The 18376-nt window shown below is 27.5% G+C and overlaps 2 protein-coding genes across 4 annotated transcripts; both read right to left on the bottom strand.

Moving 5' to 3' along the window:
• Positions 1–521: 521 nt before the first annotated feature.
• On the bottom strand, positions 522–3899 carry LOC130982945 (GDSL esterase/lipase At2g03980-like). Its single transcript, XM_057907096.1, has 5 exons — positions 3527–3899; positions 3285–3400; positions 2933–3151; positions 2102–2354; positions 522–861 (listed from the first exon to the last, which is right to left on the bottom strand). Exons 1-5 carry the CDS (start codon positions 3771–3773, stop codon positions 653–655), a joined length of 1044 nt encoding a protein of 347 aa, XP_057763079.1. The 5' UTR covers positions 3774–3899; the 3' UTR covers positions 522–652.
• Positions 3900–9689: 5790 nt separating this feature from the next.
• LOC130979035 (GDSL esterase/lipase At2g03980-like) lies at positions 9690–17580 on the bottom strand. 3 transcript variants are annotated; one of them, XM_057902388.1, is made up of 5 exons: positions 17315–17580; positions 13722–13849; positions 13373–13591; positions 12559–12811; positions 9690–9808 (listed from the first exon to the last, which is right to left on the bottom strand). In XM_057902388.1, the coding sequence occupies exons 1-5, from the start codon at positions 17559–17561 to the stop codon at positions 9780–9782; spliced, it is 876 nt and encodes a 291-aa protein (XP_057758371.1). In that variant the 5' UTR covers positions 17562–17580; the 3' UTR covers positions 9690–9779. The 3 variants fall into 3 exon arrangements, with proteins under 3 accessions (XP_057758371.1, XP_057758370.1, XP_057758372.1); XM_057902387.1 differs by having other exon boundaries at positions 9722–10020; XM_057902389.1 differs by lacking the exon at positions 13373–13591 and having other exon boundaries at positions 9722–10020.
• Between the last annotated feature and the right edge of the window lie 796 nt (positions 17581–18376).

The following is an 18376-nucleotide window of genomic DNA, read 5'->3' as shown; positions in this document are numbered from 1 at the left end:
ATGTTTACCGGGATTGTTTTTCTATACTTTTCTTTAATTTATTGATACAAAAGTCTGTGGACAAAATATTACCAACAATGGCTTTACTTGTACGTGGAATTTGCCAGTAACCTAAAAATCTGTCAATCGAAAAGGGTGAAAAATCGATTATTAAATCTATCGTTAATTAACTATTTTCTTGGGGTGGTAGGATCTTTAATAGTATTTGGGTCTAAAATGCAGTGTTGATATTAAATTATGGTAAACAAAAATGATAATTGAACAACTAAACATGTAATTATAAATTGGATAAACTATGTTTTTATTTCTAATATTTTAAAAAAATTTAAAAATACTCTTAATATTTAATTTGATTTAATTTTATCTTTAATATTCGAAATTTACTTTTAATTTTATACTTTATATAAATTTTTTGTCAATCAAATATTTTCTTTTGAATTATACCTTTTATAAATTTATAATAATTGAAACTGATTACAATATTATTATTATTACTAATAAGTTGCATCAAGTACAATAAACAAAGTCACTCTTTTTGGATATAAAACGTCCATCCAATTTAATAACCAGATTCAAAACACTAACATCGTAAGATTGATTCAGAGCTTAGACGTTAGCTTAGAGGTACCTGATTTATTTAAGAAAATAAAATTTATAGAAAGTGTCTGATGTTTATGCGAGGAGTGCAGATAGCATGGTCAATGAAGCACTTTGTTGCATATATTTGGTTGGCTCTCTCGGTTGGATGGTCATCAAAGAAAATATATGTGTTTCTGTTTGCACAAAAATCACTACATGAATGGCATGCCAGATCACCATTGATGCTTCGAGGGCAACATGGTTTGGTTGCTTCTACGATCCCTGCACAAGTTATAATCAAGTGCATCCGTCATATTTGAGTCCCATCATGTATATTTTACAAGTGTATCGATAATAGGGTTAAAAGAGTAAATTAATTTTAAATTTAATTAGTAGTATTAAATTAAAGTGTAGTGTATTTTTATTTGATTGGTGGTTGTTTATGTTGTTCAAAATGGTCATTGTTTATCAGCACTCCCTTTTTAGTTATTGATTTTAATTATATATAAATTTTATAATTAAAATTAATAGACAAAATTATCAAAACACCTTAAAAGCTAAAATACTTGAAATGTTTCCTTCTTATATATGAACATAAACCAAATTTAAGAAGTGGCCACCTCTTTTATTCTAGATGTTTTTACTTTTCATTATTTGACCTATCAAATTTCTTTGGTGTTATCTATAAAATAAAATTGTAAATTTGTGTTTTTCAAATTTTTTATACATAATAAGATCCACCATAAAAACTATAAAATAAGAGTGCTGAATTTTGTTGATGTGGAGAAAATTAGTGTGTAATATATTATTATAGAAAGAGTTGATGTTTCTCTTTAATATAGAATTAATTTTTTATAAATTGTTATTGAGCAAATTGGACAATCAGATTTATTGAGGAGAGAAGAGAAGAATGAAATTGGTGGATCAGATTTATATATTATAACATTTTTAAAAATTCAAGTTCATAAATCAAAGGATAAAATTTATGATTTTAAAAAAATAAAAGATTTATAATTACAAATCTGAGAGTAAGATTTTTTATTTTATATAAATCTTACCCTCTGATTTTTTAAGGAAATAAAAAAAATTTATAAATAGAAATCTAACTCTAAAACTTTAGTTTTTAAGTTTTAAGTTGATTTTAGTAGTCGATTTTAATGTACAAATAATATTTTTGTTGTTTTATTATATGCGCATTTCTAAGCCTACATTCTTAATTTCAAAATAATCTAATATCAATAAATGCAATAACTCTTTGATTAAAAAATATAATAATCGAGGAATATAATATAGTGTTTTATATAATCATTTTTATTTTTTAACTTGAAATAAAAATATCAAATACCCACTCATTTAAATAAAAATAAAAATTTTATATTTGTAAAAATCTAAAACGTCTTAGATTTTAAAACAGAATAACAACAGTTCATTACCAAACAAAACTTAAGCAAAAATTGAAAGAAAACCAAAGAATATTTTCTAAAAAGGGAAAACAAAAGACATGTGACTTTGTTCTTATTACCATATTTATGTGGGTTTTGTCTTATCTCCATGATGCTCTTGTTGAGATCTGAATGGACAAAGGTAAAACCCGGAAGCTGAGTCTGCAATTCATGGAGTAAAATAAGCAATTTCTTATTGTAAAAGGAGATCCGTTTGTTCATCTTCTCACTACACTTTCCTATTGGTTTTGAGTGCAGAGATATTGATGGAAAGCACCCTGCTGGAGGAACATTGTTCACAAAGAATTTTCTTGCTCCTAGGCTATGAAGTATCTGTCAAAAACAAATAAACAATAATAATAATAAATGAAAAGGTGAAAGGAACGTCATGCTTTTTTGTTTTTCTTCGATTATTGTATTATTTGATGTAAAAAAGTCAAAATATTCCATAATAACACCCAAGAGACATGCAGCATGTGTGTAAGAGGAAGAGAATTGAGATTCAAACTAAGTTCAATTGGCTGAATATAAAGAAATTAACATAATATGTTTTCGTGGAAACAAGGTATATATATACAAAAATATTTAAAAGATAATAAAAAAATCAGTTTAATACAGTCTAAATTATTTTATTTTGTAGTCATATATCTTATTTTGCATTTTTTAACCATTGCTGAAAGCCTGAAATAATTATATAATATTAACTATAATAAATATATAATTATAGATATTATATATAAAAAATCATAGATGATAAATTAAATAAAATAACTTTAAATTATTTTTTTTCTAACGTTAGCTGGATATATATGAAATTCTTCTGAGCAAAATCTTAGGAATAAATGTGTTACTTTTATCAGTTTGTGAAATAATGTACTCGTTAATTGTATATGTAAATAAATGTGACCTACCTGCAAGCGTATTTTGAATTCATTTATGAGGTAGGAAGCAAATTTCCTACTACCACGAAACGTTTTGTTTTTGAAGTGATCATTCACACCTGAAGATACCAAAAACAAGGATTCAGATACATGCTTCTCCACTGCTTCTTCACCTAACCCCTTTGGCAAAATCTCCTTAACTGTCCTCTCGAATCCCCTTATTTGTTCGTCCATTATAAATGAAGTTTTCTAATTAAAGCAAGCACAAATAGTATACGGTATCATAAATTCGTTTGTTTTTTAAAATAAGTAAAAAAAAAAAGAAGTAATCTTTTAGCTAATGAAATTTTGAAGTAGAGGTGTGAGAATACGAGACACTAACATTATTGGTGTCTGGCAAAATTCCAGAACCCGCCGATGCGTAATTTATGCCTGTAGTTATGACTCTGTTTGAAAGTCCCAAGTACGCAGGGGCAAAAGGCAGACCAAGGTATATAGCTGCAAAAATTAAAAAGAAAACAATTGAATCACAAAAATGATGTAACTATATCTAGATTCAAGACTCAAGAGTGAAATAAATGTAAAGAAATAGTAATCATAATCCTTCTTTATATAGTTTCTCACCAAGGAAATCAGCAACAGTTTTGCCATTAGTGCAGCGACCAGTGGGTGTGCCGAAATCTATGCCATAAGGAAAGTAATTTTGCGGATCCTCTCCTGGCACATAGTGGTTGTTACCACTGTCAACAAGTGAATCACCGAACACATACAGTGCTGGAATCTGTTTTGATTCCTCACTCTTCGTTGCAAATGCTATGAGTAGCAACACCGTTAGGATCAAACTATGGTTTAGATCGTTATTGCTACTCATTTTTTTGGACTCAATTTAATTGTGTTTTTGAAACTATGAATATGAATTATGATATGATGGGGTTACTTCTGTCATGGCGTCCGCTTTTTATAGTAAGGAGGTTCTAGGAACGCTTATTGTTCTATAATGTGGTTTGGTTCTTTCAAGAAAAATTCCTAGTGCTCCTTCTAAAGAAAAATTATCTCATATAATATGACAAATTTAATCATTATGTCAAGACATATTTACAATAAAGTCAAAAGAATATATAAAGTTGGATCTAATTTAAACGGAATATAAGTATAAAGATATTAATAATACTAGACATATGTAAAAATAAATCAGTCACCAAATTTTAATTTATATAAAATATATGTTAAAATATAAAATAAATATTAAAAATAAATTAAATTATAAAATTATTTAAATATAAATATATAGTAATTAATTTAATGGTTGAGCTTTTTATGCATATAATATTTTTAAAAGTAAAGACATTTAACTATATTAGAAATTTATTTGGGTGAAATTAAGTTATTAGAAAAATATTTTTTTTCAATTTAAAAAATCTTTTTTATTTTTAATGTATTTGCCAAAATTTTAGTAGTAGACTAAAAATACTTGAAAAACCTTCATAACGGATACCAACTTTTCCAAGCTCAAATCCCTAGAAGAACTCAATACTCATTTTGCAGGCATGGATAGTTCCTTACCACGTGCGTGATGTCGATCGAAAAAGGTTTCTGCAATCACATCCGATCCAAAATTGATTTGGATATGTTTTTGTTGATAATTTAGTTATTTTTGTGTGTTGTTTTCAAATTTAATTTGTGTGTCATAATCATTAAAAAAAATATTTCTGTGTATTTGTAGTAACATTTCGGTGTAAAAACTAAGAAATTTATGTGTTATTGTCAAGAAATTTTAATGTATTTGTATTCTGATAAGTTCTGCATAATTCAAAACTCTTTTTTTTCCTCCTCCTCATCTTGTGCTACTGCTTCTTCTTCTTTTTCATCATCATTATCATCATCATCATCTTTTTTTATTCATCTTTTCTTTCTTGTTTTACCTTCTCAAATTTTTTCTTGTTTTACTCTCTTAACAAGAATAAAAACAAAAAAAAATCAAATAAAGAAAAAAAAGAAACACATAATGCTGCAAAATTACTTGGAAGATGACGAACTTACATTCATTCAACTAAAAAAAGAAAGAAATAAAGGAAAAAGAAAAAGAAAAATGCATTAAAAGAAATATTTTGTGCATTTGTAGCAAAATTTCGATACAAGAGTTCTAAATCTAAATTATTATTGTGATGAATCTATTCCATTCTTGTTTTAGTGTATTTTAGAAAACTTTCGGTGTATTTGTATTCTGATAAGTTCTGCATAATTCAAAATTTTTTCTCTTCCTCCCCCTCATCTTCTGCTGCTGCTTCTTTTTCATCTTCTTATTTTATTTTTTTATAATTCTTCTTGGAAAGAAAAAAACAAACAAAGAAGAAAAAAATACATAATATTATAAAATCAATAGAAAAAGGTGGAGAAAAAAATGCAACAACAACAACAGCAATAAAAAGAACAACAATGAGAATAAAATACGCCAAAAAAAGGAACGCGAAGAAAATGGTAGAGGAACACAAAGAAGAAGGAGAAGAAGGAGGAGGAGGAGGAACACGGGATACAAATGTTGGATGAGGAAAGCGAAGAAAAACGGCGTGATTTCACGCGCACATTATGTAAGTAGATTTTGTTGAGTTAGGATTAATTCTCTTTTGTTAAGGGTTGGGAGCTCTGTTTAATTTTCATGGATTGGTAATGTGATTGTTTCTTTTATGTTGATTAATGCATTTATAATTATTCAAAAATTGAGTTTCGTTCTCCATCTTAATGGTTATAAGTATTAGAAAATATTCAAAAATTCTGTTTTGAAAAATATCGGGATTAACTTGAAACTCTTTCTCATAATTTTTTAACTTGGCTAGGAATAGTATTTTGAAAGTTGTGTGGCGTTAAATCGGAATTGTGCTTAACCTCTTTTTCTTAATTAATTAAATAAGAAATTGGCGATTAAATAAGTTAAAGAGAAATTGAATTGTTAAAGAATTGGAATTTGATTATATACGATTAGTCGTAAATGTATTTTTGCATAAATCAAAGTAAATAAACATGAGAATTTTTTTTTTGAAAGTTAAATATCTCTGAAGTCTTTAACATCTTTATTCACTGTTTATTTCTCTATTTTTGTTTCATATAACATTCATTCACACCAAACACTCTCCTTTACTGTTCTTTGTTATTTCAAGATTCACATCCTTTCTCTTGCAAAAGTTTGGGCGATCTAATTAGAAGATTCAATTAAAAGTTGCTTGTTCAATCCTTTAATCCTTGTGTGAACAATATCCACTCACCATGGTATTATTTGAAGCAATTTGATGCAATTGTCAAGATTAGTGCCATCAAGTTTTTGGCACATCAACTGCAAAATGCTACTCACTACAATCAATGCTAAGCCAGAAATGTATTCCCTCACTAAAGTAGAAACTATTGTTCTTACACATTCTGGCATGATTGAGAAATTCAGAAAACTAAAAACTCTTCTAGTGCAAGCAAATGTGGCACAGATTTCTTTTTCATCATTTTTATAAACCTCACGAATTTGATGAATAATTAGCTAATAAATTAAGTATTATTTTAAGAAATTAGAAAATTAAATTTTTATAATCTAAAGAAGTAGAAACACTAAAAATACAAATTTTGATACTAATTTTAAAGATTTTATCTCAAAATTGGGCTAACAGGCTGAACCAGTTAGATCGGGCCCAAACAGAGCCCAAGGCTCAACATATAAAAGCTAACACTCAGCCTCCTCCCCCAAATCATATTAAATACGCTGCAATTGGGGAAGGGAGCCATGGATCCCTAACCTAAAATCTTTTCCAACTTCAATCCTCTATATCTCACAATCTGGAGCTTCGATCACCGCACTGTTTGCGGCCACGTGACCACTGCATCGAGCTCCTTGAAACCATATGAACGAAGTGGTAAGCAATTCACATTTTCTCACACAGCCCTTCCTCCTTGCAATTTCAAAAATTTGGGTTATACGCATTGAGATTGTGATGTTTTCATGTTTTAGGATCAAGCTAGCTTGTGAAAATTGTTGGGTTTTATCCAATTAATCTGTGGGTGAGGTATGAAACTGTTAAACCCTTGTGAAATATTGAAATTTGGTAACCGACCCTATGATTGATTATAGTGGATTATGTGGTATTAGATTAAAATTGTATGAGTTGGAATCAATTGGTGGATATTGGAGGATTGATTTGAGCCTTGGGAGCTGAGATTTTGTTTAGTGAGGAAATTGGAGGCTTGGAGCTTGACGAAGAAGGGCATTTTGAGGTGTTCCGGGCTTAGGGAGGAATCGGTCAAGGTATGAATTTGGTTTTTCGTAGTTAATGTTTAATATTGCATGAAAACTTAGTCTAGAAGACTATAAGATTGACATGAACTGAATGAATTGTGTATATGGTATATGATTTGTGTATGAAGGGTATATGAGTTTGTATGAGTCGAATTCAGATTTTTTTTATGAGTACAAGATAATGACGATGTTGATGTTTGTTGTTGGTTATGGTGATAAATTACGAATAAAATGATTGAATGGATTGGAAGGTATGGATATTGGTATGTTGTGGAATGAATGGAGAATGTATGAACATGGTTTGGTTACTTTTGGTACTATTTTGGTTGTAAAACTATGGTTTACAATTGAGGAATTGGGAAAGTTAGAGATTTTTGTAATTTTGGGTAAAAGCTGATTCTTAACCAACTTTGGCGCTATAACTTGGCTTTCGGATCCTCAAATTTTGTAAAACTTATTTTGCTCAAAAATTGGGTTCGTGAAGTTTATAACGTTCGAAGAACAGACTGAAAATAATTTTTAAAGAAAAAGTTATGCGCATTCGAAGTCGGGTATGAAAAATTGATTTTTCTGACATTAACAGCTTTTTGAAGTTTCTGGTGTAGATGCGTACGCGAACATACACGCAATGCGAACCCTGGGCTCGGCCCAAACGTCCCGCGTACATGGACATGGCATGTGTACATGAAATTGGCCAAATGACAAGCTCATGTACGCGAACAATGGTATGCATGCGATGCAGGGATGTCTCCCTGCCCAAGGGCTCACGTACGCGGACAAAGGGGTGCGTACGCGGACAAAGGGGCGTGTATGTGCGAGATCGTCCAATTTCACACTTTCGCGTATGCGGATATGGCCTGCATATGCGAAACCCCTGTTTTTTAAAAAGTGTATTTTTTTTAGTTTTAAACCATTTTTCTAGCTTTCCAAAATCGTTGAATACCTGTTTAGGGTCCGTTAACGAGTCTTTAAGCTTTAAAACATGGGTGAACAGGTTGAATGAGTTAGGTAGAGAATTGAGGAAGAGATTGAGAAGTGAATGGTTGAATTGTTAAAGCAACAAAGTGATGAATGATACATGATGTGTAATTAATGATTATTATGATATTGATAATGATTAATTAAAAGTCTATTTGGCTTATATAATTGAGACAAATTATTGATCCTCTGTCATAAGATGTGACCAGACACTTTAACTCCTCCGGTTCCCTCATGGACATGCATATATATACACATACATACATTTGAGCTTGGGGTGATTGTCTCCCCCATGGATGAGCTTGGAATTTTTTCATGGATATTATTGAGTTTGGGGCTGCACGTACAGAGGGACTGTCCAATGGTTAGCAACCAGGACATGTCGGGTTGGCTGTATAACCGACAGTTGAGCTCAACAGCCATAGGACAGGCATATATCATACACATTCGAATGTTTTTCTTGAGTTTGTATTTGTTTTGGTTTGCCTAATTGTTTTGTCATGATTATCTACTATTTGTATAATTGCAGTATTTATCTAAATTCTACCTGTGCTTTCTTTGTTTGGTTTGTTTGTGTATCTTTTGATAAAACCCTCACACAGCGGAGGTGTGATGAGGGTTGTTCCATCAGTGTTTAGGAGGTTTGAGGGAGAGAAAGACGAAGAATTAGCTTAGAGATAGAAATCTAGTAGTTAGAGTATCAAACCTTTTGGTTTAGAACTAATTTTAAGTTTGAGTTAATTTATGAGTAAACGAAGTTTTAGGAATGCATTTGGCTTTCTTGAGACTTTTTATATTGACTATGCGGACACCTTTACCATACTGAGAACCTTCGGTTCTCATTCTATACATATTTCTGTTGTTTTTCAGATACAAGTCAAGAGGTACCTCCCTAGGATTCTAGAGGCCTTCAGGAAGCGAAGAACTACATTTTGGGCTTAGCATTTTATTTCTACTTGTATATATATGTATATAGTTGTTCTCTGTATTGTATATTTTACCTTTTGTCCCTCTTAGAGGTCGACATAGAGAAAAAGGAGTTTACTTTGTGATTTGAGACACATTTTGGGGTTGATATCTGTATTCTTGAAATTCTGATCTGTATATATATATTTTAGTTTTCTTACGATATTTCTTATCCGTTTATGCTTATCCTTACGAGAGTATGACGATTCTAATTTCGGTCTTTGTTTAGCTTATTCTTTAAAATTTTTCGTTATAATATTTTTCAACTATATATATATATATTCTTTTAGTGGTTGTAATACTTCACTATCTCTATTTTATAACTTAAGCATAAAACTCTATGTGGTAGGGTATTACAATTTACCACTTTAAATCAAGGAAATGGCATGGTGGAAAAAGAGAAAGGAGAAGACCTACCAAATTTGGCTGAGGTGGTCGAACTTTAATTTCTCTGATAATTCTAGATCACAATGTTAAATTTGTGGGCAATTTGATCATATTGTTTGGCATTGTTTTCATCGCTTCAATCAAGAATAGCCTTTTCATTCTCAAAGTCAAAATCCCCAAGCAACTTCTTCTAATTATATTTCTAATTTGTCCAAACCTAGGTGCCCACACTATTATGGCGCCTGGCGCCCATCCTTCACACGTACGACTGATTCAGAACTTGACAGCTAGCTTGGAGGCACCTGATTTGTTTAAGAAATTAGAAGTTACAAAAAGCGTCTAATGTTTATGTGCGGAGTGCAAATAGCATGGTCAATGAAACATTTTTTTGCATATATTTGATTGACTCTCTCGGTTGGGTGGTCATCAAAAAATAGATATGTGTTTCTGTTTGCACAAAGATCATTTCCATTGATGTTTCTGGGGCAGCATGGTTTGGATGCTTCCATTATGCCTGCACAAGTTATAATCAAGTGCGTCCATTACATTTCAAACAAATACATGTCTCGTACTTTGGTCTATGTATCATTTTTCAAACATAAGTCACATCTTATAAAAAATTATTTTAAGTGTTGCAAGTGTTTCGGTCTATATATCATTTCTCAAAGATAAGTCACATCTTATAAAAAAATTATTTCAAATGTTGCAACTGTTTTAATAATTTTAGTGATTGATTTTAATTATGTACATATTTTATAATTAAGACTAATATATAGATACAATTATTAGAACACTTAAAACACTAAAATAGTTGAAATGCTTCTCATTTTATATATTGGCACAAACCAAAATTTAAGAGATGGATACCTCCTTTTTGTTTTACGTGTAGTAATAAAATTTGATAAGTGTGTTTTAATTTTTTTTTTCACATAATAAGATCTTACCACAGAAACTATAAAATAAGACTGAAATTTTTGCTGTGTTTGACTGTTTGTTCTAAATAATATATTTTTGAAATCTTATTTTTGAAATATTATTTTCAAGTATCATGAAAAAATTGTTTATTTATGTAAAATCGTTGAGAATTGTTTTTAAGATTTTTTATAATTAATAATTATAAATATATATTTTTATTATATATATTTTTTAGACTATATTTTCAATTTTAAAATAATCTAATATCAATAAAAGTAATAATTCTTTAATAAAACATCAAATATTCACTCTTCTAATAGATAAATTGAATAATTTTTTTTAAAAAAAAATTAGATTGTAAAAATTTAAAACGACTTTGATTTTATAATAGGTGAATACCCATTTGACCTATGACAAATTTTTTAAAAAATTACGAGATTCCCTCTAAATATATTTATTTAATTTTTAATTCTGCAAAATTGATTAGTGTCTCCATCAACACAATTTCTTTCTTGAGTTAACGAAGTGTGCCTATGTGGCACATTAATTAGCTAATTTGTCTGTTAAATGGCAGTTAAGATTAATAAATTTTTTTGTTTAAAAACCTTCATTTGTTTAGATTTTTGTTCTCTCTATTTTTTGTTATATTTTTCGTATAAATTGGTTAAATTTGTTGTGTAAGAACTGAGAAATATTACTGACTTTAAAGTTTTAACTTATAGAAATTAAATAGAGAATATACGTATTAATAAGAATAACATTGTTAATTGTTGTTATTAGTTATTCTAAAATATTAATATTTAACAGAGTAAATAGTTAAATTAATCTAAAAAAATCACTCATTTTTCATATTAGTCCTTGAAAGATTTTTTTAATTAAATTCATCCTTTAAAGATTTTAAGTTAGTTAGTTTAGTCCTTTCATCACTTCCGTTACTAACGACGTCAAAATTTGTTGATTTAACAAGTTAAATGACACTACAACACACATCTAGTAGTCCTAATTAGCAGCTAACATGATAAGTTTATAAAATTATTAGATCAAATCAACCACATTGAGGAGATTCTAATGCCTCAAGTTCTCCCCTCAATTAAGTTTTAATTTGATCTAATTTCATAAATTTATCATGCTAATAGTGAATTAAAACTTCTATCCTATATGTGTTGTAGTATCACTTAACATATCATATTAACAAATTTTAGTACTGCCAACAAAAAAATAATAGAAAAACTAACACAATTAATTTAAAATTTTAAAAAAATAAATTTAATAAAAAATCTTTTAGAAACTAATTCAAAAACGAATGATTTTTTAAGAATGGTCTTGGCTATTTATCCATCTTTAATGCTTTTATCTACATGGTTAATTGACATAAACATTAAACATTTTATTTATTGTATGTACGCTTAGATAAAATATTATATCAATTTTTTCATTACCTTTATAAAATAAAACATGCATTTCTTTTTCTTCTAATAATAATAATAATAATAATAATAATAATAATAATAATAATAATAATGAGTTTATGTGAATTATAATAGTTAATTTAAATTGAGTACACTTAAAATTTGATATAATCCTAATAATATAATATGTTAACAAATTTTTTAAACAACAATAAAAATATTAAAAAAAATATATCTTCCATTCAATTTTTTTAAGTAAAAAAAATAAAAATTATTAATATTTTTAAATTTTTACATAATAAATTTAGCCAGTATATATATGAAAAATAATATAAAATAAAAAAACTATAAACAACCCTATGATAATTATTTCAAAAAATAATAATATTTTCAACAAAAAAAATCTATCAATTTTAATTGATATTTAATAGATAAATTAATAGTTTAACATGTCACAAAAACATGTTTTATTAACTCAAAATAAAAATATTAACAGAAAGACAAACCAGTTTCACAAAAATAAAAATGAAACACCAAAAAAAAAAATTTATTTTATTGGGAGTCTTGTTTTTTGGAATAATTTTAAGGAACAGGTTATGATTTTTTCACTTTTATAATTTTCAAACAAAAGTTCGCTACCAAACAAAAACTTCAAGCAAAAGTCAGAAAGAAGACCAACGAATATTTTCTAAAAGGGGAAAACAAAAGCCATGTGACTTTGTGCTTACCATATTTATTTGGGTTTTCACTTATCTCCATGATGCTCTTGTTGAGATCTGAATGGACAAAGATAAAACCCGGAAGCTGGGTCTGCAATTCATGGAGTAAAATAAGCAATTTCTTATTGTAAAAGGAGATCCGTTTGTTCATCTTCTCGCTACACTTTCCTATTGGTTTTGAGTGCAGAATTATTGATGGAAAGCACCCTGCTGGAGGAACATTGTTCACAAAGAATTTCCTTGCTCCTAGGCTATAAAGTTTCTGTCACAAAAAAAAAAAAAAACAACAATAATAATAATAATAATAATAATAATAAATAAAAAGAGGAAAGGAACGTCATGCTTTTGTTTTTCTTTATTATTGTATTATTTGATGTCAAAAATCAAAATACTCCGAAATAATTCACAAAACAGGAATGCCAAACACCCAAGAGATCAGACATGCAGCGTGTGTGCAGGCGGGAAGAAAATCATATTCAAACTAAGTTCAATTGGCTCAATTCAATCTAAGGAAATTAACATAGTATGTTTTTGTTTAATCAAATCTTAAATATACAAAATAAAAAATACTATGTATACTCTAAAAATTAGTAAAAAAAACTATCATATATTTACGTATAAATAAACATAGCGTTTATTTTATTTTTAATGTATATTTTATATTTTAATATATATTTTATATGATTTATTGATTTAATATCTGATTTCTTTTGGTATACAAGTAGAATAATTCTAGGCAAAATCCTACGGACAAATGTGTCACTTTTATCAGTTTTTGCAATAATTTACACGTGAATTGTAAATGAAAATAAATGTGACATACCAGCAAGCGTATTTTGAATTCATTTATGAGGTAGGAAGCAAATTTCCTACTACCACGAAATGTTCCGTTTTTGAAGTGATCATTCACACCCGAAGATACAAAAAACAAGGATTCAGATACATGCTTTTCCACTGCTTCTTTATTTAATCCCTTTGGCAAAATCTCCTTAATTGTCCTCTCAAATCCCTTTATTTGTTCGTCCATTATTACTGAAGTTTTCTAATTCAAGCAAGCCAAGAACAAATAGTATATGGGATCAGAAATTCGTTTATTCTTTAAAATAAGAAAAAAAAATCTTTTAGCTGATGAAAATTTGAAGTAGAAGAGTGTGTGTATATGAGACACTAACATTACTGGTGTCTGGCAAAATTCCAGAACCTGCGGATGCGTAATTTATGCCTGTGGTTACGATTCTCTTTCTTTTACTTCTTGAAAGTCCCAAGTACGCAGGGGCAAAGGGCAGACCAAGGTAGATAGCTGCAAATATTAAAATGAAAAAATTGAATCGTAGATTAGTCTTTTGTGGTAACATTACAAAATTGAAGAAGTTAACTAAAACATATTTTCTGGTAACGAAAAGTATAGGGTACCAACATATTATCTGCCAACTTCTGTCAACTCTTATTTATATTTGTGTTTCATGGAAGTGTATTCGTAGATGTGTCTAATAATTAATATATTTTAAATACATATATAAAGAGACACATCCAAAAAATATATCTATAAAGACACTTCTATTAAAACACAATTATAAAAAAGACATTTTTATTAGACACATCCACGAACACACTTCCATGAAACACAATTATAAATAAGAGTTGACAGAAATTGACAGATATGCTGTTGGTAACGTAACGGAACTGTTCTGGTAATAATAAAAAAAAACTCGAACATATTTTCTCTCTCGTAATAATACTAATTTGTAATGAATAGCATATTAAGTATACTAAATTCTACTGAATTATCCTTCGCGTTTAATTGGTGTAAAGAAAATTTAATGGATATTTCGATTCAAGTGAAAGAATGATGTTAGTATTCTCTATGGGTTAAGTTACTTATACATCAAAATCAGTCACCGACACTAATATAAAATACATGTTGAAATATAAATATACATTAAAAATAAATTAAATTCTACATGTTTATACATAAATATATTGATGACTGATTTTAATGGCTAATTTTATTGTACAAATAATTTTTAAAGGATAACTAAACAAACAAAACATATTTTTAACACAAAACTTTTCATACAAAAATATTTTTAATATTTTTATTTGAATAAATGTTATTATATTTTTTAAAAGAAATATTATATATACAAATATTTTTATTTGTGTTTCAATTTATTAAAAATACATTAAATATATGTAATTTGTGTCAATTTATATATCAGTGTGTTCTTTAAAATTATGTATTTCAACAATCAAACAAAAAACATGTATCAACATATCTCTGTCATGTATAGATATACCCACTGACTAAACATTACGTTAGGGTTGTTTAGAGAAATCGTTGAGCTCATGATCGAAGATAATGACTAACTGACAAAGGCGTGGTAGGGTCGATGGAGGATTATGGTTAAGTTAAGATATTTATATGGGTTAGGGATTAAAATTAGATTTTTTATTAACGGTGAAATTAGAAAAAAAATTGACTAATTATAAATTGGCAAAAAATTAATATTAAGAGTATAATTGATTTTTTTTTTAATTTTAAGGATAAAATTGAATTAAACTAAACGTTAGAAATAATTTTAAAATTTTTTAAAAATATTAAAAATATTTTACTATTAAAAAAACACTACTTAGTAAAAAGCTATTAATCTGTTTAGAGAAATAGCAATTTAAATTTAGTTTGGTAAATTTTTACTTTCTAAAAATGATAGGATATATGTTTAGTAAATTTAATTAAAAATAACTTTTAATAAGTATAAGTAATAACAAGTGTGTTTGATAAAATAGTTTTTAAAATTTAAAAATATTATAATAGATATTAACATAAAAATTAAATTTAGATATTAATTAATGTGTATGTTTGGATATTATTAATTTGATAAAAAAAATTTTAATAATTTTTTTTAATTTTTTAACGTATTTAATAAATTTTTAATAATAAAAATAAAAAATAAAAAACTATTTTAAAAAACTATAATTTACATTTTTTTAAAAAATATTTTTTATATAATAAATAAATAAAAAAGATGTTTTTTGCATGAGATATTCAAACATAAAATTATATTTACTTTTCTATAAAATAAAATAAAAAGATAACTCGAAAAAAGATTTTTTTTTAAAAACTCATTCAAACAAGTTTAATATATAAGATTATATTAGACTTCTAAATTTTAATAAACATAAATTAATTTTAAAAAACTCATTTTTAAATACTTTTAAAAATAACTTTTACTTTTAAAAACTATAAGTACAACAATTTTCTAATAACAATTCTCCAAATACCAAAGATATGCCTACTTATTAGAATCTCAAAAAGAGAAGGGGCATAATATCGATTATCTGTTATTAGAAATCGCTAAAAATTCAATTAAAGCGTTGTCTAGCTTTGAGTATATATATTTTTTTCAGTCTAGCCATGTAATCAATAAGAAATACAGCCAGATACAACTAACTAACAATTTTTTTTAAGAAAATATGAATTCAAATTATCATATTTAAAATTTAAATAATAATAAACATTTGAAATAATTATAAAATTATTTTAAAATTTTAAAAAAATTATTTTAGAACGTTCAAAAATCATTTTAAAAATTTATTTTAAAAATTTCTATTAAAAAGAAATATCCAAAACATAAAAAGAAAAACATTTAAAATCTAATAAAAATGAGATATCTAAAATCATTTTAAAATTTTTTTGGAGGAAACATCAATTTAAATTATCATAAAAAACATCTAAAACTTAATAAAAAAATTTAAAATGTTAAAAAAAATCTAAAATTATTGTAAAGTAATTTTAAAAATTCCAAAAACTATTGTAAAAATTCTACAATTTATTTTAAAAATTCTAAAATCATTTTAAAAAAATCCAAAATAAAAAAATACATCCAAAACGTAATAAGAAGTATTTAAAATCTAACAAAATTAAGATATCCAAAATCATTTAAAAAATTTTAAAATTTAACCAAACAAAATATCCAAAAAAAATTTAAAAAAAATCCAAAAATTAAACATGAAACCTCTAAGAATACTACGAAAAAATTATAAAACTCAAGACATATGAAACTCAAGAGAAAAATATCTAAAATAGTAAAATTAGTAAAAAGAATCATTCAAAGAAAAAAAAAGAATCTTCTAATGCAAGAAGCAGGAAGGGGAGGCCGCGGTGTTCTTGCGCGAAGTGATGGAAGGAGTGCTGTGCCGTTGTATTTTGTGTTGTCATTGTGGTAGTCGAACTCTCGTAGAAAGTGCTATGGCAATGCGAGATCATGTGAGCGAGAAGATCTAGGACGTCGATGCGCGTAAGCAGTGCAGCGTAAGAGGATCCCGTCGAAAATGGCAGCGCAACGCGATATAGAGGAGGCGAATCAAGACCGGAGCAGAGGAGAAGCAATGTTGCATCAGAGGAGGAGAGGAACAGCGTTGCATCGTTTTCTTATGAAACGAGGTTATTTGAAACAAATTTAAATTTTTAAAATTTTAAGATCAGATTTTTTGAAAGTTTTTTAAAGTTGTTCAAGTTAGTTGAACCACTAAACCTTTTTTTTTTCCTCACAAGATTCTTTAAAATAGGAAGACATTGACTCTAGTCTTCCGTTTCCACTTTCTCTTTAACAAAATCTCGAGGAAGAAAAACAACAAAAATAAAAACAGAAAGCTTCAGTTTTTCACATATCAAATAATATAAACTTGGTGCAAAGAAAATCAATTGGCACAATAGGAGTAAATATGGATAGTAATGGATGATTCTAGATATATAGTTTCTCACCAAGGAAATCTGCAACAGTTTTGCCATTAGTGCAGCGACCAGTGGGTGTGCCGAAATCTATGCCATAAGGAAAGTAATTTTGCGGATCCTCTCCTGGCACATAGTGGTTGTTACCACTGTCAACAAGTGAATCACCGAACACATACAGTGCTGGAATCTGTTTTGATTCCTCACTCTTCGTTGCAAATGCTATGAGTAGCAACACCGTTAGGATCAAACTATGGTTTAGATCGTTATTGCTACTCATTTTTTTGGACTCAATTTAATTGTGTATTTGAAACCATGAATATGAATTATGATATGATGGGGTTACTTCTGTCATAGCTTCCTGCTATGAATATGAATTATGATGTGATGGCTTCCGTTTTTTTAATTAAGAAGAGGTGTTAGGAACGGTTATTGTTCCAGAATCTGGTCTGTTTCTCTGGAAAGATTCAAAAGATAAAAATAAAATTTTAATATGAGCAAAGACGGAGTTAAACTAATTATTTAGAGGATCATATGTTTAATAATTTACTAAAAATATTTTATATTGTTATATTTTTAATGATAAAATTAAAAAAATTAAATATATAATCTCAATTAAATATTTATACAAATATATATATATATATATATATATATTTAATATCCCATTAAATTCATAAAAAAAATTATCCCATTAAATAATATTAACATTGTAGTATAAATAATATAAAATTGTAATTAAATAGTTGACAAATTTAACCATTATGTCAAGATATATATACAAATAATAGTTGTTATAATATTGAAGAAGTTGACATTTTAATTTATCAAAATCTTATTAATTGAAAATGTAATATAATTTTATACTTTAATTATATAAAATTAAATAAACGAGACTAAAATTGATGAAAATTTTTTAAATCTTGTGTGAGGACAAAATGTCTCCCTCTGCTGTGTGTAAAAAAAATTAGAACTTAGTAGGAAAGGAAGTGGACGGACAAACTATACGCATCAGAAAAGCAGCACTGTAACTGATCTTACATTCTTATTTTGTGAGAGAGTACAATAAGTTGAGAATATTTCTATAATCCAATT

This window comes from Arachis stenosperma, chromosome 5 (genome assembly GCF_014773155.1).
Source record: "Arachis stenosperma cultivar V10309 chromosome 5, arast.V10309.gnm1.PFL2, whole genome shotgun sequence".
In the NCBI taxonomy this organism is placed as follows: Eukaryota; Viridiplantae; Streptophyta; class Magnoliopsida; order Fabales; family Fabaceae; genus Arachis; species Arachis stenosperma.
Note: the sequence above shows the minus strand (reverse complement) of the source record. Positions and strands in the feature narration are given on the sequence as shown.

Excerpts from the sequence above, each read along its gene's own strand:
- LOC130979035 (XM_057902387.1), bottom strand. The coding sequence starts at position 17,561 with ATGAGTAGCAATAACGATCTAAACCATAGTTTGATCCTAACGGTGTTG. Across the intron at positions 13,592-13,721 it reads TTTTGCCAGACACCAGTAAT|AAAACTTCAGTAATAATGGA; the intron begins GTTAGTGTCTCA and ends TGCTTGAATTAG. Across the intron at positions 10,021-12,558 it reads TGAAAACCCAAATAAATATG|GCATAATGGAAGCATCCAAA; the intron begins GTAAGCACAAAG and ends TAACTTGTGCAG.
- LOC130982945 (XM_057907096.1), bottom strand. The coding sequence starts at position 3,773 with ATGAGTAGCAATAACGATCTAAACCATAGTTTGATCCTAACGGTGTTG. Across the intron at positions 3,401-3,526 it reads AACTGTTGCTGATTTCCTTG|CTATATACCTTGGTCTGCCT; the intron begins GTGAGAAACTAT and ends TAATTTTTGCAG. Across the intron at positions 2,355-2,932 it reads AATTCAAAATACGCTTGCAG|ATACTTCATAGCCTAGGAGC; the intron begins GTAGGTCACATT and ends TGTTTTTGACAG.